Source organism: Pelecanus crispus, chromosome 1 (assembly GCF_030463565.1).
Source record: "Pelecanus crispus isolate bPelCri1 chromosome 1, bPelCri1.pri, whole genome shotgun sequence".
Lineage (NCBI taxonomy): Eukaryota > Metazoa > Chordata > Aves > Pelecaniformes > Pelecanidae > Pelecanus > Pelecanus crispus.
Window position 1 is genome coordinate 54,309,781 of NC_134643.1, and position 25,233 is coordinate 54,335,013.

Below are 25,233 nucleotides of genomic sequence, written 5' to 3' on the forward strand. Positions count from 1 at the left end.
AACAAGATGTTCTCTGCTGCATTCTAAAGTAAATGCGAAAGATTCAACAGATTAGCTAACAGCTTGAAAGACTGCATACAGTGATGGCAACACTTCATAAACTGAATTCACCGGTTTGTAATTTGGAGAGTTTTCATTAAACTTCTTTCCTTTCTTCCATAAAAAGAAAAACAACAAAACCCCCATACTATCTCTGTCTTCAGTTTTTATGGAGAGAAACAATCTAGAAAGGTGATCTGCCATTTCATGAATGAACACAGAGTAAGTATATTCTTTTTTGTACCCATAATTAAAAATCTTATTAGTTCTTGGAGCAAGAAAAATAAGATATTGTACGGTTGAGTCTAAAAGTTAAGTACAATGAATAAAACTAACTCAGGAGTCACTATCTTAAAACTTACATCGTTCTTGAAATGAATATCTCTGTATAAAAAAAAGATACCAACTGACAAAGCTAACTTTATTCTATTTTTCAAATGCATTCCTCAATTTTATAAACACACTTTACCTATACCTTACGTTAAAAAGAAACAAGGAAAACAAAAATATTTTTTAAAATTAGGAAATCACTCCAAAATAGCACGTATGTTCATCACAGGAAAGTTTAACAATAAATTAAACCATAGGTGATACATATTTAAATGAGAAAAGTTCCATTTAAGAAATATTTTTTGAAACAAATTCTTAAAAATGAGGAATTAGTAACTACAGCACTCCTATTGTAACTCAGGATAATTCTGACAGCTCTGCACCTTGCCAAATGTCTAAAATGATAGATAGTATGAAGTAGAAAACAGCTACTGAAAGCGGAAAGGAATATAAGAGCTCCTTATAAAAAGATAGGGCAGTGTTCATTGTTATTCAAGCACATTAGTTGCCATATCCTGTTTCCATTGACTGCAGTGGAAGCTTTAGAATTGACTTCAAACAGGTGCAAGTCCCATGAGACTAAAGGGAATAAAACGTACAGTCATGGTATGAAAGCAACAGTGTATAAAGTGTGGTGAGACAGGATATGTAATTCCAATCTGGTACACAAGAATCTGACAAAGCTATTTAAATGCAGTGCCAAGTAAGGATGCAACTGAAAACCCAGACATTTCTAAACAGAAATTTGGCAGGCCTCCATTCAATGCTACAAGAAAAGCGCAGGAAAAATGTTACAGAAATGAGAGTGCTAAACTATAGTGGGGAGGAGAGAACAAGGGAGACCCAGAAGCAGCAATAAGCATCATCCTGTTCCGTAGCAATACAATATCACTTGTTCAGGACACAGCTGTTGGCATGCCTTGGTGGATACTGCAGACTGGTCTGCTCTGAGAATTGTTGGGACTTAGACCCAAGTATATTACACATTTTTATTTATTCTCCTTGGTATTATCATGAGCATTTGAAAATGTTTGGGGACTTTTTTTTTTTAACTTACATAATCTTCAAAGAGAAGTCTTAGGCTATATTCTTACATCAGTTGAGTTATGCATGATGTCCTTAATTAATTCTATAAAAAAAGTAGCCAAGATGTCATCATATTAATTAGAAGCTGGTCAAAAATAGAGCACTTATCCCAAAGGAAACTATGTGACTTCAAAATTTCTTTCCAGATTGAATCAGAAGAGAAAGCTATGCAACATAAAAACTGTCTGTCTAAAACAAGGGTAATAAACATCACACAGTCTCAACATTAAACTCATCTGGATGAGTATTACAGCAGGATGACGGAACCTTGACATTTAATTTTAAAACTGGATTTTGAGGTTACAATGAAAACTGAAGATAACAATTATGAAAGGAATAAGGCAAGACTAGAAATTACTGTAAGAGATTAACCAGCTCTTTTATAGTTGGTGTTTTATGATGACAAGGTAAACATATACCTGTGCAAGCATAGGAAATCCGAGGTTCCTGCATCCATTACAAGGTGTCAATGCCTCCCATAAACCTGAAGGACCACAAGTATTTTCACCAGCATCATCATCTTCCTCCTCTCTTGGTGATAAACAAGTTGAAGGCGGCCTCTGTGCATAAAGAAACAGTACTTTCAAATTAAACACAGTGATACGTTGTTAAGAAACATTTTACTTAATGAAAAGAACTTAAAAGATTCCCATTTATAAAGTCCAAAAGATAAACTGCTATTTTAATACAAAGTAACTACTCAACTGTCAATCTGCTGTATGAAAATCACATTTTCTAAGGAAGGTGCATATTGACCTATCTGCAATTATACTTTAAATATGAGTGATCATAATATCATACATTAAAAATACTTATTTTCTTCATTATCAAGTAATTGGCAATTTCTACTTCATTTTACTTTAAAATTTGCTTTAACATCATTAAGTTTAGGATATCCCACAGAGAACAAAGCCTAATATATTAAAAAAAAAATACTATCCCCAAGAAGGAAATAATATAAACTAAGGGGATCTTGCCTCAATAGTCATCTGTTGTGTTCAGAAAAGTACAGCTGTATTACATTCACCTCGATCAGTCCAAGGGTTTTGCATAAAAAAGATAAATTCAATCAAAATACGAGGTTTCAATTCTTATTTTATATTTACCAATAATGAACGTGTTAGCTTATTTTGTAGGCAAAAATTTTATTTAAAAATTACCTGTCTTATTTTGTTTTACCAGCTAGAAGGGACGAAAGTTATGGTGAAAAAGTCATTCAGTTGTGACCATTAAGGCTTCCATATTGGTCTCAGTGATAAGGGAATAATGCTGATTTTTGCTTAAACCAGTATCCTAATTTTTTATGACAGCCAGAAACAGGAAGAGTGGACAGTTCCCATTTATTTATGCTATTTTGCTACACAGAATAGTCCACCCCAACTGAATGAATTGCAGTGGCAACTTTTATTGATTTCAGGAGAAGGAGGAAAGTTAAGCTAGTAATGAATGCTTTTTAAAATCTCATGTTAAAAAAAAATTATGACAACAACAACAAAAAGTAAGTTTTACTCACATCTTAATTCTTTGCCCATGTTTAAACTGGAATATGTAATAGCTGTTCTAGCCTGCTTGACATTTGTTTGTGCAGCCTACCTGATATTCAGATACTAAATGCTGTCTTTAGGAATGTTTGTTTATCTTAAACAATCTTTCAGAAGTGGCTGGATTTTTGCCTGACCAATATAACACTGTTTGAGACAATGGCTGACAACATCTATTAATCTGGTGGTAACATTAGCTCTAAAGCACTGCTTTGAGGCCCATATAGAAATAAATTTTAAAAAAAAACCCACACACTTAACTGCAGATTGTTTTAGCCAACAGAATAATGAAACGTGTGGAGTCTGCTGCAAGAAAGGGAATGCAGAGGTGAAGGAAAGGTAGGAGGGGAAAGAAGTGGAGAAACAGCAGCGGTTCTGAAGATGAACACAAGCTGATGGAAACTGTAAGAGAAGCAAAGGCACTGCACACAGGTAGTAACTCAAATTGTATAACATCTGAGGATCACTTAACCTTTGACTCTTGTGCTAACTTCTTACACACAGATGCAGTTGGTATACCATTAATTTAAGCAGAAAAAAAAAATATTTCTCAATTCTATTTCAGCTCGCTCACCAAAGATGAGAAACACAATATATCCATCGCTACTAGTCTGATTGCCCTCAGTCAGAAAATGGTTGTTCCCTTGTTGCAGACTTCATGAATCTAGCCATATCTTCTAAAGTTAGGTGGATTTATTTACTTTTTTATTTTAAAAGTCAATTTCTAAAACATTCTTAGCATGTTATTTCATGAGGTTATTTTGACAGTCAAGTGGTACCACAGAATGTGTTGCCATAGCAACCAATATTCTTACACTGATTATTAAAAGGATTGGGTTAACTCTGCATAGTGTGGGTCGTGAAGGACTATTATTGCTACCCTGTTGCATAGACAAAGTGAGCAGACTACAGGTCTTTCCCTGCTATTTATGATGCCATCTTCCATGGTGGTTGCCCTACGTTTATATTTTAAACCTCAGAATTGTTGTACCAGAGAATAAAGTGCTTCTTGCCCCCTGGAGCAAAAAGCAAAGAACTGCAGCAGTGCTAGGTACAGGAAAGCAGGTAACGCACATTAGCTGTGACCTTACAAGCCAATGTAAGTGAATGAAGACAAAAGTCACAAAAAAAAGTATAGTCAATGCACCTTCTAAAGGTAAAAAATACATACATGTAATATCAGAGAGAATTTTTTTACACAACTAAAGGAAGATGAATAATGAAATTCAATACCTTTGAATCATTCAAGGGAGAACATGTCAGTATTTAACCATTACAGGAACAGAGTAGAAAAAAACCATAGCAAAAATATTATTCAACAATAGAAAAAATTAAACAAGCAGAATGGAAGAGTGTTGTATTATTTCCATTAGATTTATTTTATATAAATAGTCTAAGATAGAGTGGGGATCACACAAATTTAAATTAACGTCGATATGAATGAGAAGTGGGGAATATTATATAGACAGATCTCCTGATCATTCAGAAAAAGACCAGTTGATGTCAGAGTTCATTAGACACACTACTGGAATAAATTGACTAGTACTCTTACACAACTAGACAACCCAGGTATGAATTACACGATACAGGCTAATTTATAGACTACTGCAGAGTAGGGTTGGCTCTTTTTATACTTAATGACTGATTTCTCTCTTCTTGCCCAGATTTCTGCTACTCATAATGCACTAAAAAGGAAGCATTAAGAGAAATGTATGTGAAGGGTCAAGAAACAGTTATCGCTATCACCTTTCTCACCCATCCCTGCTGCCAGAAGCCCAGTTCTTCCCAGCCAACAGGTGCAAAGGGCTAAGTGGGAGTTGCTGCAGGGAGACAGTTGCATTTGCAAAGAGGAGTGAAGGAGTCAACAGTTGCATGAGAGAAAGGGGAGTCAGAAGTCCCCCAAATGGGGTAGACCGGCTTTGCATACCCTGGGGAGAGGGATGCACCTGGAGGAGACAGATGAGATACAGAAAGATGAACAATCAATCCACAGACCTTAGCCTGTCACAGAAGCCCATAAAACTCCCAACCCAGACCACCCAGTTTCCTGCTATTCTCTCCCAGCCTTCATCGCTTTCCCAGAACTCCCTCATTTTTCTGTTCTGCTGTATAATTTAATTTTGCCTCCTCAGAGATCCTTTGGACATGAAAATCTAATTCTGTGTGTGCTGCTGGAAAGCCTTGAAATAGCCCTATGGGGAGAGTTTTAGTGAAACCAAAGTTATTTATGCCCATTTCTCAGGGAAAAAGAAATAAATAAATAGAGAGGAAGAGATTTCTGTCACCTAAAGAAAAACAGACAAAACTGAGAACCTTTTATTCATGCCTGTTTTGACTCCAAAAAGTAAATGTAGTTAGAAAATGCCACGTAGATCATAGTTGCTGAATTAATTGGATTTGACATTATGAAATGGTGAAGTCAACATAAACTATAATATTAAGCTTCAAAAAGGCCAACTCTGCCTAAGCTAGAAGAGACATGAGTATAAGCATCATATATCTTCAAACCAAACAGACAAAAAACCTTAAAAGATATTAGATATAATATATAAAAAGGAAAAATTGGTAGGGAAACCACAAGACATTGATACAGAATAAAAGTTCTGGTTTTTACTGGAACACTGAATTAAGTATTAAAAATTGCTTATAGCAGTAAGAGACTAACAATATAGTTTCTCTGTACATAAAAAGAAGAGAATAATAATATAGCAGTAAGGGAGTAGTAAGATCTAGCATAAGGACATTGGACCATTACAATTAGTGGCAAGTTTTCCTCAGACTCTACTGGGCCTGACACATCACCTCTGATTTTCATATCTGATGAGCATTTAGATTATGCCTTTGAAATTTTAGGTATGGAAGTCTTCCTCTTCATGTCTTCATGTACATAAAAGGCAAAATTTGCCCAGTAGGATACGTTAGACTGAAGGATACTTTATTCTGTAAACAGGCTATTTTTTCTCCTGGTATATATATGTACATCAGATTGGCTATCACAATAACTTGACATCTTTCTCCTGATCTAAGAGAACAAGCCAATATTTAGCAACAGACAGAATGATGAAAACAGACAAAAAAAGCAAAGAAAGTCTGTTCCACTCTTAAAAGTCAACAGGAAAAGAAAAAGAGAGCACCTTTAATCATAACTATTACTTAAATCTACCAAGTTCACAGCTCAAGGAGCTTTATGTATAAAAGATACACAAAGTTTTGGCGTTCCTTTTTACAGATGCCAATGATATACTGACTACCATATGACCTCATTATCTAGACAAGTTTTCCCTATGAATACAGTAAGTCACACAAAACATCTTATTTCCTTTTACTCCCTCTTTTTCTCAGTTTTTAATGAAAAGTGGTCTGGTTTCTGCTTTGACACTTGTAGGCAGGCATTGCTAGGCAAAATGTGATTTAATTCCCTCATTTCAGGATACAGAGGAGACTTCCCTATAGTAGTCCAGTGAAATCTAAAACCAAACATAAAAATCTTTCTTTACTTCTTTTGTATCTCTGTTTTTTGCATAATTATCATCCATTTGCAGAAGCATTGTAAATACCCTTTCCGACAGTATCCAGTAGAGCAAGATAGCACCAGCAAAACTGTAAAAGATATAAAATAATAGGACCTTTACCACTTGCTATTGCATCATAGTTCTGGACACTGATGTTAGCTATTCATTTATCTTGCAGCATATCACATATTAAGAAAACAAGTTTTTTGAAATAGAGCAGCAAAGACGAAATCCAGACGGCAACCTCCTTCTGCTTATGGAAGGTAGAAAGCAACCAGACATTTGATAAGCTAAATACTACCACTCAGTCTGGAATAATGAAGTCAGTAGGAGGTTTATTCTGAAGAAATAGTTTGTCAGACATAAGACATGCAAATATTTCATATGATCCTAACTGCTGGATTAGCGGTATGCTTCTACCTCTCCTTTGCCTGGCCCAAAGGATATGTAATTATGTCATGAAATACAAAGGAAAAAAATACAGTTCTATAGTCTAATACTCTAATTTTACGTTATACTAAGAACTAATAAAGAGGGAAACCGTTCTTAAATATCCTCTACAAATTAGGCTGAGCAGGTTGTTCTCTGACGCTGCTGTTCCCAGCAGCTGTGGCAGCCAAGCCAGGGACAGTGGAGCCGGGATAGCGTTCCTGTGCTCTCAGTGCTCCCCCTGCTGCTGCCCAGCCTGCTCCCAGGGGAAAATGCCTGATGCATGCAGAAGAGGAAAAAAAGCAGCATTTAGGCATGAAATGTAACACCATCAGTTACTATTTTTCCACAGCAGGATCCCTACATTAACCAAATGCACCCTTCTGGGATTCATTAAGGATCCTGACAAGGAGGACCCTCATTTAAGACACACGCTATACCTTACAGATGAAAGATAGTGAAACGTCTTGGTGGCCTGGGCACACCTTTCCCACATTCCCCAAGGCAGCCTTCTCCCTGCCTGGTGTTTTTCCATTTATCATCCTCATTATCCTGTCCTCCACCTTACACTGCACATCTGCAGCCATTCTTTCACATGTTCCTAATTTACATTTCTTTCATCATTTTGTTCACTACGAATCTGGTTAGAGTTTGATTGCACCTCCTGTATTCAGCAGGGGAATACCAGGAAAACAAGGATGGTCTTGTACCTAAAGCAGCTGAATGCTGCAGAAGTGTACTCTGTACCTGCCTCTTCCATGATCCCTGTGGGATGTTGGACATGTCATTTAAACTTCTCTAAGATGGTCACTAAGTTTGTGTTCCTTATTTCCTGTCTATATTGAAATTGCGAAGGCAAGTTTGCAGAAGGGTGGGGTTACATCAGGAACCAGCGTGAGACATTCTGTGACCATTTTAAACAGTACGTGAGACTAAGTGCTCTGAAAATCCAAGCTCTAGCAGTCCCAGTCAGGGAGAATCTTGACCTCTACAACCACTGTACATGATAGTATTTTCTGACTGGGGCTCTGTAAAAAAAAAAACAAAAAAACAAAAAAAACAACCCAACAAAAAACCAACAAAAACCAACACCAACTTTGTCTGAAGCAGTCAAACACTTTGAACTCAAGCACAGTAATGCCTGAACCTGGGAAGAAATGACTGTAACTTGAAGTCACCCGAAGGTCAACAGAGTCATGGTAGTTGACTTTATGTAACAACAGTAAAGTGTATTAACTTTAGGTAAACATGATTAATTCACATACATGATGAAAAATACATGAATGTGTAGTTACTGCCCCTCAGTGGGCAAGTGCTATTGACACCAATTGTAATGAGCACCCCAGAAATTAATCATTCTGTCTTCAGAGAGGTATCTGACAGTATGCAGTAAATACACCCTAGATGGCAAGTACAATGCACGCTGAATAAGGCCAAAATTACAAATAAAAATGAGATTATAAAATGAATGAGTACATCTGAATGTGTATTCAAAAGCAGGGCCATACGTTTCAATGTTTTAATTCATCCTTGCATGTAACCTAAATAATGACAATTAAGACAATTCTGAGTCTTTGCACTAGTCTCATAAAAGGATGCATATATACATATGATACGTCAAAAGTTTTAGGATTAAAACCTAACAAGCTATTAATTAATCAGGAGATACCAGGCATAAACTAAAAAAAGATACCTCTTCATCCATCAATAAAGGAATTAGTATTTTTCAAGACTTAAGATTGCTTTTCATTTGCTAAAAATAACCATAAAAGAAAAAATGGCCCATCAATGGAGTATAATGTATTAATAAAAAGGTTGATCTTGCCTAATTTATTTTTCAATAAACATAAAAGCTTTTGAACTGAGTGTGGTAATCTTCATATGAAGAGTATTTCATCTATATATAAAAGCTACTACTAGGATGCTCATATTTAATGATCTGATATTTTGTGTATAAATCTTAGTGCAAAGCAAAAGACACCTCAATGTATTTCAGTAAGAATCTTCACTCTTTTCTAACTCCTGCTTAATTTTGCATGTGGGTGAAGATTTTCAATGGACAGAAAATTCAAGAATTCAATAAATAAAAAAAATTGCAGAGAATGTGTGCTTTTAGTAATTATAATTTAACCATAATAAGAAGGCATTTGTTAAGAATGATGTAGTAGATGGAGCCTATAGAATTTTCACTTTTAAGTATCTTGGGAAGCATATACCGCATTTGGTTTTCAGCGTGAAATTAATGTAATGAAGTATTAGCTGCTTGAAGCTGCAATATGCACTGTCCTGATTTAAAAAAGCTCTTAGAACATCATTCTTTTAAACTAGTTTGATCTGTTTGAAAGCTAAGCATTTAATGTGAGCTATTTGTTTCATCTATGGATTAAACTAATTTCTGGATTGTTTAATCTATGAATTAAACTAGTTCTCTTTAATGCATGGAAATACAGGCAGTTCCACAACTTTACTCCATCCTAATATCTGTGTTTGGGACAGGATTAAATTTCCTTCCAAATTAATTTCTCCCTCTTAACATTAGGTAAAATAAAGTGAACCTGTCTTTTAAGCACTTGTCTAACTTTGAGCATGTACCTAATACTCATAAATCAGACCATTTGCACACTTAGTATCAATTTTAAATACTTAACATCAAAGCATTTCAAGTGCTTTGCTTGGCCAAGGAAAAAGAGCTTAGCACATTGAAGCATGAAGCCCCAAGACAGAATTCAACCCAGCAAGCCATATAGACTGCAAGGACACTCTGTGCTATGGAAATGTATTTCTAGGGATGCTTTTCCATCCCACAGGTATAGTAGATTTGACCTAAGCTGGTATGTAGGAAGGGTATACACAAACATAGGCTGTACAAAAATGCAGGAATTTGATAACTTTTTTTGAGTCTTTAAGTTTAAGCACATGAATAGTTCCAATTAAATTAATGGGATTTCTCATGTTAATGACAGGCTTATGTGTCTCCCTGAATCAATATGCACATGACTCATTCCAAAATGTGACTCACTGTGAAAAACTCATGTACCAGTTGAAAAAGAAGAGACTGATAATGAAGGGTATAGGAGCCTGCAGAAAAGCAAAATCAAGTGTTAATATTTTTAGAAATATTAAACAGAATTAAAAGCTTAAGCACATTTACCTTTGCATAAAGGAAAAAATACAATTCAAAGTAAAGACCAGCATTTTTCGCTTTAAATGTCACAGAAAGAAAATACTGCTTGGAGAATAACTACAGAGGCATCTCTGTGTTTAACATCCCTATACTATCTGAATGTTATCATATAACATTTGAAAAACTCAGTGCAATGTAATTGCAAAGCAAATCAGCTATAAAACATGTATTTTTCTTTTTTTAAAGTTGTGAAAGAGAGGGTGGATAAGTGGGTGGTAGAATGATGAAACTTATAGAAAATACATTATTTGTCATGAAATAGAGCAGAAGGAACAGAAATTAAAGTAGGGGAAAATCAGGTGGTAAGTGAGTAGGCAGAAGTCACCACTTTATTACTCCTCCAGTACACAGTATTTTATTTAGCATATATAGAATCATAGAATCATTTAGGTTGGAAAAGACCTTTAAGATCATCCAGTCCAACCATTAACCTAACGTTACCAAATCCACAATAAACCAATTAAGGGTAGACTATCTCAGTAAAAGTGTGTTACTGAAAATGCAGTTATTATTCCATTAAGTTGCTGCTGGCTCAGTGAAGGACATAAGACAAAATCATATCTGAATAGGCAAAGCCAACCTAAAGATGAACTATATACAACACTGAGTTAGTCACCTGAAGATGAATGCTGGTTAAGTGTGGATAATCAAAAAGGCCTTGAAGAACGTTTGTACTAGATTATCTACAGATCCATCAGTAACAAATCACTAGTAGTTTGCCCTATTGTCCCCTAAGTACTCAATATAACATAAAAACAACGCAGTAGAATAGCTGACAATCAGTTGAAACGTCTTGACAGGCAAGTCAGTGCACTATAGAAGTTGAATGGCCTAACTGGAAAAGAACAGTCAAATAGCAATCTACCTTTTGATCTCAGTAAAACACACATGAGCTCAGACTCTTCTAGAGGTATTAGAAAAAAATATCACACACACCCTCCATAAGAGATGTAGAATACTATCAACTGGACAGCAGCTCTCAATGCAGCCTGATTTACATGGCAGGTGGAAGTAGAATTCAAAATCATCTTCACTAGGAAGGCAAAGGTTTTGCTATGGCTGGTAGGAAAACCTGCCACTGTAAAGCTCATACTGCAAGCTGCTGCTTTTTCCTGTCTTATGTAATTACAGCAGTGATTTCACTGCAGTCATCTTAATAACCAGTACTACCAGAAGATTTAGGACACTGGTTGCTCTTCCTGTGTTAGCTCATGTGTACTGTTCTTTTTGCCTGTGGTAGATTCAGCATAGTATGTACAGATCTACCACAATACAAGCACACCTTTATGTTGTTTTCCAGACATACTCCTAGGTAGCTGAAGAGCTAATACTTAAATTCTTTCTTCAGCCAGTCATCATACAGTGTCTTAAAGGTCCTGTAAAATACAGATAAACAAGTCAGTCAGTAACATGCCTTCATCTATAGCTCCTCTGTAACACTGTATTTCTTACAAAGTATCTATGACTAAATAAGTGATCTATTAAAATTATTGAGATTCCTTAAAGGAAACACCATTTTGGACAGAGACAAGGGCAAGGTAGTAAATATTCCAATACCCATAAGGAATCAACTATTAAAAATTAAAAGAAAGACCAGCATAGGAATAAAATATTTTTATATTTTAATATTATTTTTGTCTAAGATTGACAGGCAGTGCTGAGGCTGCTTCTTCGCAGGCTGTGAACAGTTCACATTCCAGAGATATTGGGCAGAGCACCAATATCAACAGAAATAATAGCAGTAGTATTAATAGAAACTGCTCAATCTCAAATAACTACTGAAGCAAATAAAATTGAAGCCTCTTCTGAGATTTTCCCTCATGGCACTATACTGAAACTTATAATGAGTTTAGGAAGAACAGATGCCAAGAGAAAAGAAAATAGATGATCAAAAATAGTGTAAATCAGTCAACTCTTAAATCCCTCTGGAAAAGTAAAGAAACTAGTGTAAAAACAGATGTGTGCATGGTCAAATAACCCTGGTTTCTGCTTCTAAGCTCAATTTAAAAACTTATACCACTGAACTCAGCCAAGGGTTTCAGTATATAGTGAAGTTACAGAAAAGCTAAGGGGTGCATTGATAGCATACTGTTGATCTGTATTAATTCAATGGGCAAACATTTCTAATGCACAGTAAATATTAGGCAGTTGCCCCTTAACTCTGAATTACTCCTGATCTTATGTTTTATAGAGGTATAAGAATCTGGTCCAATATATTTTTTGCTATTCATTTTCTACTTGCTGAGCTCATTCACAGGGACTGAAAAAATCTGCCAACAGAATGCAATGAAACTATGTCATGAATGGTCAACTACTTCAAGACTTAAGCACAAAAATACTTAATCTTTTTTATATGTCAATTAAAAAATAGATGTGCTTCTTGCCATTAGGATAGAATAAAAATGAAATTAAGCAAGTAGTCCAAACAAGTTGCCCAACGTTCTAATTTCAGCTACTAAACAGTTTTTAAAGAAAGCATTCTTTTGTATTAGCTTATCATAGGTGGTCATTTTGCCCTGTGAAATATGGCGGAATATTTACCATTAGTATTACTTGTATACCTCTTAGTAAGAAGAAGTGAAGAAGGAAAGCTGGGACTGCTGCTGCTAAGAGAGTACCTACTTATTCAACTTCAAAAGAATCATAGAATATGATATAGTGAAACCATACATTTACACTTATCTCCACCCCTTAATGGATCCTGTAGGCATTCACATAGCTCTGATGGATTAGTAGGCTCCATCTTCTGTTTAAGCCATAGTGATAAAGCTATGCTGTTCCCCTCACTACAGAAAACAACTGTGAGACATACCCATATCGTTCCCACTCTTCTCATGTGTTTCCTATCAGATGGTGATCATCAGGCTTTACTGTCAGTTCCAAGCTTAATGACTTTATTCTTATACTAATAAAGTAGACATGAAGTCAGTGTTGACTTTAGGTATATACAAAATATATTTAAGATTTCCCCCCCCCCCCCCCCCCCCTTTACTGTTTGTATCCAATTGGCTAGGTAGAACACTAATTTAGTCTAAGGCCACTACATATTAAAAACCACAATCAAACCTGCATTCGTACCTGCTGACAGCAGTGATAGAAATATTACAGAGTTCTAGAAATATTACAGAAATACCTATCTCTGTAACATGCATAAACATCAAAAGCTAAAAAGTTCTAGAATTATGTATTCCTCATTTAAGATTGCAGGATAGAAAAGAGTACATTTTAAAGCATTCTTTCTCCTTCTTTCCTTATTAACTCAGTTATCTTTCCCCTAGGGTAGATATCTACATATGACTGTGAAAAATAAGTCTCCAACATATTCAAGCTCAGGCTTTTCACAAAACATCAAAACTAATTTTTCAAGAGAGCAAAAATATATTTTCAGGAAGTAAAATCTAATTGTACTTAAATGTTAGAGAAGTCCTTCATATTCCTTATAGATCTCGTACATCGTTACATACTCTATTGCTCAAATGTGATAAACCAAATAGATTACTAAAATTTCACAAACATTTCTCAATCCTTAATGCTAACATTGCCAATCTACTGGAGGGACATTTGGATCTTGACGAAGTTGCCTCTATACTGAGGTCCAGTATCTATCTTTGGGCACCCTGCCTAGCCTCTAACTGCCACTCCAGAACACCATGACTTTCCAAGTCCTTTGTCACATCTGCCAGCCCAAAGTAGATGTCTCAGCTGCCAACCAGCAATAGATACCTACTTTTATGCAACTGACTTGAGGGCTTATGGTGGGCTTCAGCTGCCAAGCACAGGCATCCAGTGTCATTTTAGATACTAGAGGGTAGCTGTTGACCCTTAATCACTGGTCCTGAAGGCATGACTGAGCCCATGTTAGCCCCATGCAAAAGGCACCTTGTGCATCCACAGTGACATGATACACTTAACATTAAGGCAGCTGAATCCCACCTTTGGAATTTCAGCACCCCTACTGGTAATACTCCAAACAAATAGGGAGAAAATGAATTTTAAGAGAACCAAGGAAGATAATTTTGAGAAGAACTTTTTGTTGTCTTGTGAAGGAGAAGTTGAAAACCTGATTCTGGCTAGAACACTGGAGAAAAGTCTGAGGAGAGGGGAAACGCGAAGGAAGTGCAGGGCAGGAGTCCATGACAGATTTTTGGCAGGCCTCTAGGGAACGCCAGGGCTTGAGGGAAACTTCTCTGGTGATTGATATCCTAGTAATAACAAAAGTAATCAGTCTTCCTGATGATTTGGTTTTGTAATAATATGACAGAGTTGAGGTTAATATTGCAGAATCACCTGTCTGGGTGTTGGTGTCTGCAAAGGCACAGGCAGCTCAGGGATGTTAAAAAAAATAGTAGCACAAATAGGGATGAAAAAAAAGGTTCTCTAAAGCACTGAATAACACACACACAAAAAAGACATTTAATTAAAGCAAATGTACTTCATATTTGGAAGGTGATCTCAAGATCAGTTGTGATAGAATCCTCGGATCCTGGCTAATCCTGTTGAGATGAATAGATTTCTTTGGTGTTCATCTAAGTATAATGAAACAAAGGTTAGTCTTCAAATTACATTATGTGCTCAGTACTACAAGATATGACAGACTCTGAACTAAAATGGTCCTTGTGAAAAATGCAAAAAATCTACTGTGGTTAATTTAATAAAACAGGTGGACAACAGGATTCGTGAGCAGATATAATATTACTAATCATTTCCAGCACACCCCAAATTTACATACAGCTTTACAGCCATAAAGACAAACAAGCTTTTTGACCTGAAAAGCTTGTAATTACTTTATATGGAAAAAATGCTACACCCATATTTGAGATCCTTATCTAAAAGAGATTTAGCTAAGATGAAAGAGTCCACAGCAGTGCAAGTGAACTAGTTGGTAGCATGGCAAGATTTACGTACAAAATAAACTTGAAAATGCTAGGATTACTTAGTCAGGAAAAAACGTTTTGAGAAAAAAAGCCTGAAGTATTGCAAGTTATGGAGGCTGTGCACGAACTATTTTTTCTTTTCTACATTGGCAGATTTTACTATATAAGAATAAACAGAAGCATATACCAGCAAATAAAAGAAAATGCCTGTACGTGCAGCACATGTTCTGCAAAACGTAGTAATACAGGGTCATTGCGGTAAACAATGTGACAGATTGGAGCAAAAGGATTAGATACATTTAGGATTCACCAGTACAAGCTAAACACGTAACAGCATTCAGAGAGATTCATTTGTCTGTAAGCTATTTTCTTGCAAGTATCTGATAGTCAAGGAATTTGCCACACACATACATAATTGGACAGACTAGTTAAATACTCCAGAAAATCATTCTAGTGGAAAAGGGGTAGGTATTTTTTAATGCAGATTAGATGAACTGGTGGCTTGGCCAGCCCCTTCCCCTAGTTACACTTTACTCCATATAGTTTAAACCATACTAAGTGTTGTCATGTTTTGGGATTTTATATTCTTAAATAAGTGCTGACTATCTCACAGGGTATGTCTATGCAGCATGCTGGAGGATTGTCTAGCAATAGTTCTACCAGAAATCACAGCAGCAGGGAGCTGCAGGCTAATTTAGTTGGCTGTGAAGCATGCCACCAGGCAAATTATTCCACGCAGCTGTAGAGTTCCACACGGCTGCTGTTAGGATCCCTCTAATACAGAAATCTTTACAACACTGTACTGAAGCATAGCATAACCTATAGATACAAAAACTAACCTATTTTAATAACCACAGAACATAGGTTAGGAAAGGATACATTAAAAATATCTGAACTTCCCTTAGCTAGGTAAACTACCTAACAGAAGGGACAAAAATTTTTATGAAGTTGGTCCATTTCACTCTGCTTCTTTGTAATGTCCAGCTCATGTTTAGATAGAATTTAGAAATAATTTCATAAAGTAGCTTATAGCAAGTATATCATCCTATATTGACCAAGTGGATGGTTGGTACTGGATGTCACATTATAAACATCTAATGAAAAAAACAACAGCAACAACAGTTCTTCTCAGTGGGAAATACCACTCTGTGCATTAGAAACTGGGACTAACAGATGGTTTTGTAGTTGGGTGGTAGCTTTTAAAAACAATTTTTAGAGTTATATAATCTTATCTTCAAAGAGTGGGTAGACCTTTGCAACAAGGGAATCTTAAAAAGTAAGCTTTACATATCCTAGAAGAGATGGCCTTCATATTTTTATTTCCGACAGAAATAAGAGTCAGTATATGCTTGTAAAATGAGACATAACTGAACTAGGTCTAAGAGTTAAAGAGCAATTTAATAGAAAATTCTTGCAATGTCAAAATTTGGCAATACATATATTATCTATCACTATTATAAAAGGAGAATTAAGTAAAGCAACAATATTCCAAACACTGAACCTCAGTACAATTATCTTTGTTTTGTTTTTTTTTACATCATAAATACCTGCAAAGTACAGCAAAGCTGTATTATCAAATTCAATAAATGTTACTATATTAAATAATTTAAAATTTATCTTCTTCTCTCCATAGAGTCCCAGACAACCAGGCCTGATTGTCTTACTATTCCCTAATGAATAAGTAACCCAAATTGTTCTTAAATGTTTTTTTAATGTAGTCTCATTAGTCAGCCGTTGTATATACTTCTGGCTTTCTCATCCTAATTGTCATGTGGAATTTTGTCTCACTCTCCGAATAATGCCTATGTGCAAATGTGTGATACTATTAAAGGCTACCACTTTTGATCCAAGACAGTAATCATTTTACTCCAGCATATTTGGTCACCCTTAGCCATTACAATATTTTATTGCAGACATTATTTATGTAAACGTTACGTTAACAAAAAAAAAAAACCAAAACAACAAAAACCCAACACAATTGTACTGTCAAATAATGTTACTAAAATGTTTACCTCAATATTCTTCAACAAATTCCTTCAACAAATTATTACTTTGTAATATAAAACCAATTTTTTTCATATGTGCTCTTTTGATAAAAAATAATTGTTCTTTGCCTTAGAGAAAAAAAATGAATAACTGACTTCTAAAGGACCATGCGTAAATTTTATTCACCTCTAATTTATTCATTCTTAGCCATCTTCTTTCAAAAACACACAATTCTATCTTTCAAATCTCCCCTTAGATGCAAACCAAACATGATCATAGTTTTATTGCCTTTATATACCCTCATCTGCTTGATTTTCTGCCGTAAGAGAGTAAAAAGTAAATCTTCTCTTTGAATATGTACCATCACTGTTTTCAGCAATGTTAATATAACATGTTTTTAAGTATTTTTTTTTCCCCCCACTCTCTCTTAATGTACATAAGCATCAACTTCCCTTTCTGGATGACAGAAGTAAGCAGAAATTGACATTTATATGCCTGTAATTAAATCCAAATCTTTTTCCTGAGACTACACAGAACCTTTCTTCGTGTTTAAATTTAAATTACTGCTGCCAGCCTTTATTATCTATTATATAACCACATTAAATTTAATCAGATATACTGCTGCTACTTCTGTGAAATCCCTCTGTAGTGCAGTCACTATAATCCTACATGTTTTTACTATCTTCAGTTTTATTCTGTAAGAGAAAAAAAAAAGGGGGGGGGGGGCACTTTATAACTTAAGTTTCTCAGTATTTATTCCAGGTAATTAAGTAAAACCCTTTAACATACACTCTGATGTTAACAACACAAAAGCACTTTCTGGAACTATGTCTTCTTCAATCTAAACTCATATCACATATCCAAAATCAGTAAGATACTGCATCTGCACTTGCAAATCGATAATGTAGTTTACGTATTATGCTTCTGAACACAATAGCATAAATGTGAAAGCAAACATTGCAAGCAACCACCTACTACACAAGATTAAAGGGACTGATCTGAAGAAAATAATTCAATTTGGAGCTTCAGTTCTATTAAGTGTATATGGCAGATTTTTATTATTTTAAAATTAGTTTTAGTTCAAAAATTCTCATGCCCTCAAAAAATATGGAGAATGGTTATTGTTACTAAGTGAAAAGAAAACAACACTTTTCAAATTTGTTCTTAGGTAAGTACTGGAAATATATAATAAACTTCTGAACACAAAATAAGACAAACCTCCTTTAAGAGTCAATGTTAAGAAAAAATTTATTAAAATACCAAATTTATGAAAGGAAAAGATTGAGATGTATTGTATCCAATATGTACATCTTGCAAATTATATATATATACTCACACACACATATGGAAGTGTAGAAATTCTTAATACCTTATTTTTTGTTTTGCAATCACAGGCTGTCCAGAGCAAATAAAAAGTAATGTATCATTCTCCGATATTCACAGAAATTTTTTCTTAACATGGACATAAAGCCCATACTTCTCTTTTCTGTTTTTGGTTTTTTTTTTTTTTTTTTTTTTTTTTTAAGTCAAGAACCACAATGGGCAAATACATTGCAATAAATACAGCATATTTCTTTTTTAATATTACATTTAAAATAATTTGTTCTCACATGAATACATACACAGGAACCTCAAACATGATGAGAAACCGGTAATGATGTTAGTACTCCATGGGCAGAAGAATCTAAATTAAAGCAATTCACTTGCAGGAGCTCAGGAAGATTCCTCACAATATACACTTTGACATTCTCCTCTTTGTTTTCCTGACACACTTGATTTTTCTGGATCTCTACTTTGCAAATTATGCTTATTTAAATTTTCTTACTTACTCTTGAATTCACACAGATTGTTTGAATACACACTTAATGTGTAACCTCTGCATTACAATAAACCTCTAAATCTAGCCCTGATATTTTAGTTTGTAGTTTAAATGTATACCATGCTGTTAAATAAATTTTCCTCTTATAAGAATTACAGGTGTTTGTTTTTAAGCAGTTTGTACTATCAACCGTGTTAAAAATGCATGATTTTAACGTAGCAATGAAAAAAGTTGGAAAACTCTTATACAAGATGGCTGCTTTTGTTCTTGAAATTACTGAGCCAGACTGCCATCTATTGGAAAATAAATATTTTTCAAATTATACTTTTTTTCCTTTGAAAACTGAAACTACTATAAGTTATTGTCAAAAGCTAATCTTGCTAGCAGTCGTACTTAAGACAGCTTAATTTTTTTTTAAAAGTTAACTAAACTATGCTACAATCAAGAATTTTCCTACATCTTTTTCCACCTCATGTTTTCTGGAACATGTTTTGAAGCACAGCTCCTTTTCTGACTTGCTGAACAATCAAATCCTAGTTATTTGGAGTGAAAGTTTTGTATTTAGCAAACATAGAAAAACTGCTATATGACAGCACTGAACAACACACAAGTATAAAGCTTTCCCAGCTCACCTGTGCAGCAGCTATCAGGGCTTTCCATGTCTTCGCATACACAGGGGAACTAAATAGTATATTCAAGTCACAATGACCAAAATGGGAACAAAAGGCAGAAAGGAACTGGGAGTAAAAATCTATGAATCCACCACCAACCCCACCCAGAGTACAAGCCTTTGAGACAAATAGGCAATTCCAACCGAAATGATGCCTAGGTATATAAATGCCTTTTTGGATCTCTCTCTGAACATAATTTTGCAACTGGAAATGTAGGTTATTATGCTACTTCAATCTGGTGTTTAATTTTGTGGAGACAATCACCAGGGGGTTGTTGTCTGACATCTCACAATATACATGTTCTAATGACTGGTGAAGACAGACTAAGAAATATGGAATTAATATTTTAGATGACAGCACATCAAAAGTACATTGAAACACAGCCACAGTTGCAAAATCAAGCACTGAAATTACAAAGTTTCCAATGTGGCTTCAACTTGACTTTCTTTAGTTTGTTCTTTATAATGTACTCTTCAAACAAAAGGTCACATTAACTTATTCTCATCCGACATCCGCTATTCAGCAAACAAGCATTCACAGTTTTCATCCTCTTCATTAATTGCTCTCCTCACTGAGGATGCTAACAGAGCCTGCTTTCCCAGAACCCCAAAAGTTTCCCAGTTTCCCTTTAAGCTTTTGGAATGGAAGTATCCTGTGGGGACATTTTTACTCACCTCCAGATCTGTTCCTATTCACATCTACACTGTGGTATCTATTCTTATTCTCCTTACTTTTAGTTACTGCTGCATTGTACCCTCCCCCTCCCAGATGTTCATGTCTTCCAGTCCTCAAGATCCTGCCATTCAATTTTCTTATTTAGCTCTTCCATGTCCTGAGGAAACCAAAGAGTCAACACAGAGCCGACTAGTAATTTGGAATTAAGGTGACTAAACCCAAAATTTTCATCCAGAAAGCTCTTTTTCAGTTTCACCTAACCTCAGAGTTATGCAAACTCTGCTTCCTATTTGACTTCAAAATACTATAAGCACATAAACCTCTGGTTTTATTAATGCCTTGTGTCAAAGTCACACACCTGGTCAACAGAAACATATTAAGTAATAAAATGTGTAGTGTTTTCAATGCAAAATTTGACAAAAAGAAAGTAAGTCCATTAGTCCAAACATAACAGAACAACTTGCTAAATGGTCAGATGACTAATTGTCCAGTACTCAGCAGACAAAAGAATGGATTCAATTCTGCCCTTGGCCTAAGAGAGTTCCAACCCACAACTTCTTCAAAAGAAAATGTAGTATTCGACAGGTGCTGTATCACTGAGCAACAAACAATACAAGACATCCGAGGCCAGAAAAGGAACAGAATTTGATAGTGAATAGGGAGTCCTAAGTCCTGCTCTCAGGATTGCACTGGTATTTTTCCAGTGGTTGTAAAATCCACAAAGAATACTAGAGGGGATCAACAGGCTGATACTCAGTCCTTTTTTTTAGGACACTATAAATGCGATGTTAAAACCACCCTTATGCCATAGACAGAACTGAACCCCACTCTTCCACTTTCCAGATGAAGCCTTTTACGGTTAAGTTACTGCATTAAAAATTAGGCCTCCCCACTACCCTTACACTAAACATAAACAGTGAGCCCTGCTCTTTCAAACAAATGAGGCTGGCACTTAGATTCAGGAGAGAATTCCAGGCTGTGGATCCTAGATAGACAGACACTCCTTTCTGTAGTCCTGAATCAATCTAAACCTTACTTAGCCAGAGCAGTCTCCTAGCAGCCAGTTCTTTCGCAGAATCTCCCCAAGGGTCAAAGTGTCATGACTTGGATTTTGCAACCTGCTCAGATCACTGGACTACAGGAGAAGTTTAAAAGCCTGCACCAGTCATTGTCTCTGGAAACATTTGTCCAGGAAATGGAATCATCTGCCACATTACCAGGGACCTGACTTCTACACCTCTTCAGAGCTGATGCTGTCACAGTAAACAATGAATAACAGAGAAGACCCCCCTTACTCTACTGAGATTTTCACAGAAGCTTCCCAGGGAGGAGAAAACTAAAGTCAGAAAAAGCTGTAAGAATCTTTCTCTTCTTTAATACATATCCAAGGAATCTATTTCTGACTCTCCATCTATATATGTCTCCATTTCTCTCTTTCTTTCTGTATCTCCACATTCTTATACATAAATATTCATTTAAGTTTCTTCAGTCATCACCCTACTGTCACACTTCTTCCAGGACCAGGCTTGCTGGTCCTCCCCCAGAGTAGTTTGGCAGCATTCACCTTTGCACCTGTTTTCCGAGCTAAACATACCTCTTCATTTTAGTGTTTCTTCTCAATTACTCCTTGATGGCTCCTTACAGCATGTGTGGGTTTTCATATCACCCATGCACTATACAGGGAGTCTACACACCAAGGGAAGGCAGCACATCCCCAAAGCTAAAAGACAGTGTGTCAAAACTGGGAGCAACTTCCTTTTTTTTTTTTTCTGATGCAAGGCAGCCACGTAGCAACTGAACAGATTGAGTGACCTTAAAATACTTCAAAAAATGAAACCAATGTTTTAGATCAAAAAGGAAAATCCCACATCACAGCAAAGAGTCCTCTCCATGTAGGCCTGTATAGTTGGGTTTACTCTAGAGGAAAGTGTGCTCTGCCCTGCAGCCTGACTTCACATTGGGAGTGTGTAACTATCATCCTGATTCTAGCTTTCTTTGAAAGAAAAGCTGGGTGCACTAGTAGGAGAGCTACAACATGCTTTAAACAGTCTCCATTTTTGAACATTTGTTTTCACATCTAGTTCAATATACAAATAGATGAAATCTCAAAAAATGTATTGCCTAATTTACCTTTGTAGTTGCTTGCTGCACATAAATTACAGATTTAGTGTCTGAATACTTCCTATTCATATTGTATTTCATTTAGGTCTGTAAAAATTTCAGTCTGAGTAGAGAGAATTATATAGATTACATTTTCTGCAAAACAGCAGCTGAGCAGATTTAAATAGCAGTTAGCACCTAAATACAGAGACACACTACAAAGTTGTATAAAAATGCTTAAATGGGATCAGTACCTTGTTCAGACTGACTTCAATATGGGTTATGTATCTAATCATTCGAACATCTAGAAGGGCTTTACAAAAGTATCTACTGCATTTCAGAGCAGCTAGCCATCTTTGTAAATCTTTTTCCGTCTACATATATCATAATAAATCCTCTAGAACATAAAAGTCCTTAACTTGCCATGTTTTTCCCCACATAAGAGCATAATTTTTCTTAACTTACAACCAACATTAATTGAAATTTAGCACTTAGCATTTTCTCTCTGTTCTGTGCTTTATTCCCTGGGCAATCCCATTTAGTCACTTATTGAGGAAGAAAATTCAGTTTAAAAAAAAAAAAAAAAAGGCAAAAAAAGCTTGTTACACTGTAAAGAAAAAATGAATCCTAGAGCACTTTATTCACAGGACTAGTAGTAATGAAGTCATATTTTCAACTGGAGTTGGAAATCACTGAAGTATCACAACTACAATGATTTTCAGTATTAGAGACTCAGTTTTTTAATACCATTAGGCTACTGGGAAAGTTATACAGTAATAAAATGTATAAGAATCAAAACTGAAGACGCTTAGCAGCTTCTTTTGGGGGGCACTTCTGATCAGATTCTGCAAGCATTTAGTCTTTGCTATGGTACTGAGCGTACTGATTTCAACGAATTTCTCAAAAAACCCTTCCTTGCACTCCCCACGCTCAAAAGAACAACTAACCTGAACTTTTGGTCATATTAGTGGTGCCATAAAAAGCCATTCTGTATCTTTGTAAACTAAGGGGAACATTAAATTCTAAATCTGTAAGGAGCACATGCTATATTATTTTTCTATTATAATGTTAGACTTGTACTATTCTCACTCTTGTACTACTTCTTTCTTGAATGTGCCATGAATAAAGCAGATATAACTGAATAGATTGTCTTTGTACCCCATCTTACTTACTACATTAAGCTTGGTTTGGCTTCCACTGGTCATAAGTTCTTCCTCTGATACTTTACTAAAATTGTCCAGATAATGGTCTGATACTGTACGAGACAGATCTTCAAAAGAGTATTCCTTTTCTTGGCACAATTTGATTTCATCTAAGAGCTTTGATAATTCTCCAGTCACAGCTTCACCTTTAAAAACAGACACACCGTTAGTCAATAATTAGAATACCAGGGGTAATTCATTCCTAAAAAGGAAATGCACATTCTTTAAATTTTATTGAGTATCTGTTATATTCCATGCCTTATCATCTGAACAGTGATCTTCATGCACAATTCTACTCTCAAAAAGAACAGCATCTCATTATGGAATGATCAGAATGGGAATCACTGGAGGTAATCTACATACTTCTGCATTCCCCTGTACCTTGCATTTAATTAGGATGAATTATAATATATACTTACCCTTTCTCTGTTCTCTAATCCTGAAAATTGGCTAGAAATAGCAGCTATCCAAGAATGTAAAATTAATCCAGGAAAGGAAAGTGCGTACAAACATACAAAATCTGTGTCCCATACTCTGCATCAGGTTCTTGTTTGCTGCCGTAATTCTTGCTCACTTTCCCAGGTTTAAATGGAATGGTGGAAGGATATACTAGGCAAAACTCACAAGTATATAAAACATGCCTCCCTACAGCAGTCTATCAGAAACCCATGTTTAGTGCATTCTGCATTGTGTTTCATGTTTTCTCCTTAATTTATCAGATATCTTTAGTTAAGAAATCTACCAACATAGTAAGACAATGGGCTTTATATGTCTATACTGAGGGCCACTATTACAACTACTAGTAGTAATAAGTATTAGAATCACGTTGAGTGCTAACTTTTCTGCATATAGCCCACTGGCAGCAGCAAGACCTCCACAGAGTAAAAAGCTACTTTTTAGTTGTTATGAACAACTGCATTAGGTTCTGATAATCTATTGCATGTGTTACACAGCTACCTTCAGTAATAGCAATGAAAATGTGAGTGAAAGCCAAGTTTTTCCAGGGGCAAATAAGAAACCCCTTTTCTTTACAAGGTTTACTAGAGTCATGGTGTTGGAAACTACACTCCTTAGACTTGATAAAAAACAGAGATAATTCCATTTTACTCCACCTTTGGGAATAAAATGCTGAAAAGGAAAAACAGAGTAAGTATATTAAGCTCAGCATACATACAACACACATATGTACATTCACGTAACTAAAGCAGCCCTGGATAAGATTGTATCTGCTTGGTCTAGAGCTCTTTTTGTGTCATTTTTCTTCATAGTCACTGTTTGTTATGCTAGGTAAACATAAATATTCTAAAATATTTTTTAAATTACAATGCAGCCAGTTATGACTGAAATTTTCAGAGCCAAGAACAGTTGTTAATTAAAAGTATCTAATTGCCTTTTAATACCTAAGTAACAGAAATTTTGCATTCAAAACTCCTGTTACTCTTAGTCAATGGTAACTTTGCACAAAACTTGTAAATGAAACAATTTATATAATCAGGTTTATTTATATGCTGCCTTTTTAATTAGAAAATTGAAATTATTCCATATTAATATTATAATACTAATAAAAATTGGAAGTAAACTACCTAAATATTAAGAACTATTCTAAAATGATGATACAGTGCCCTAAAAAGAAACAGGACTACTGTTTCCTACATAATTATGTTCATGTCCCCAGTCCCATGTTCTCCCACATATAGCTGGCAATATTTCTTACTGGACAAGAATTAATTCTGTGTGACAAAACTGGAACTGCAAGGGTGCTGACTGACCTGTGAGTAAGTGCAT

The 25,233-nt window shown here is 35.5% G+C and overlaps 1 protein-coding gene across 3 annotated transcripts in view; it reads right to left on the reverse strand.

The window, feature by feature from the left end:
- The window catches only part of ANKS1B (ankyrin repeat and sterile alpha motif domain containing 1B), a 446,177-nt gene that overhangs the window by 337,635 nt on the left and 83,309 nt on the right, over positions 1-25,233 (reverse strand). For all 3 annotated transcript variants that reach the window (XM_075728083.1, XM_075728082.1, XM_075728085.1), the window contains exons 8-9: positions 23,419-23,594; positions 1,875-2,015 (exon numbers count right to left, since the gene is read on the reverse strand). In XM_075728083.1, the coding sequence (XP_075584198.1) occupies positions 1,875-2,015; positions 23,419-23,594 (317 nt within the window). The remainder of the gene's footprint in view (positions 1-1,874; positions 2,016-23,418; positions 23,595-25,233) is intronic.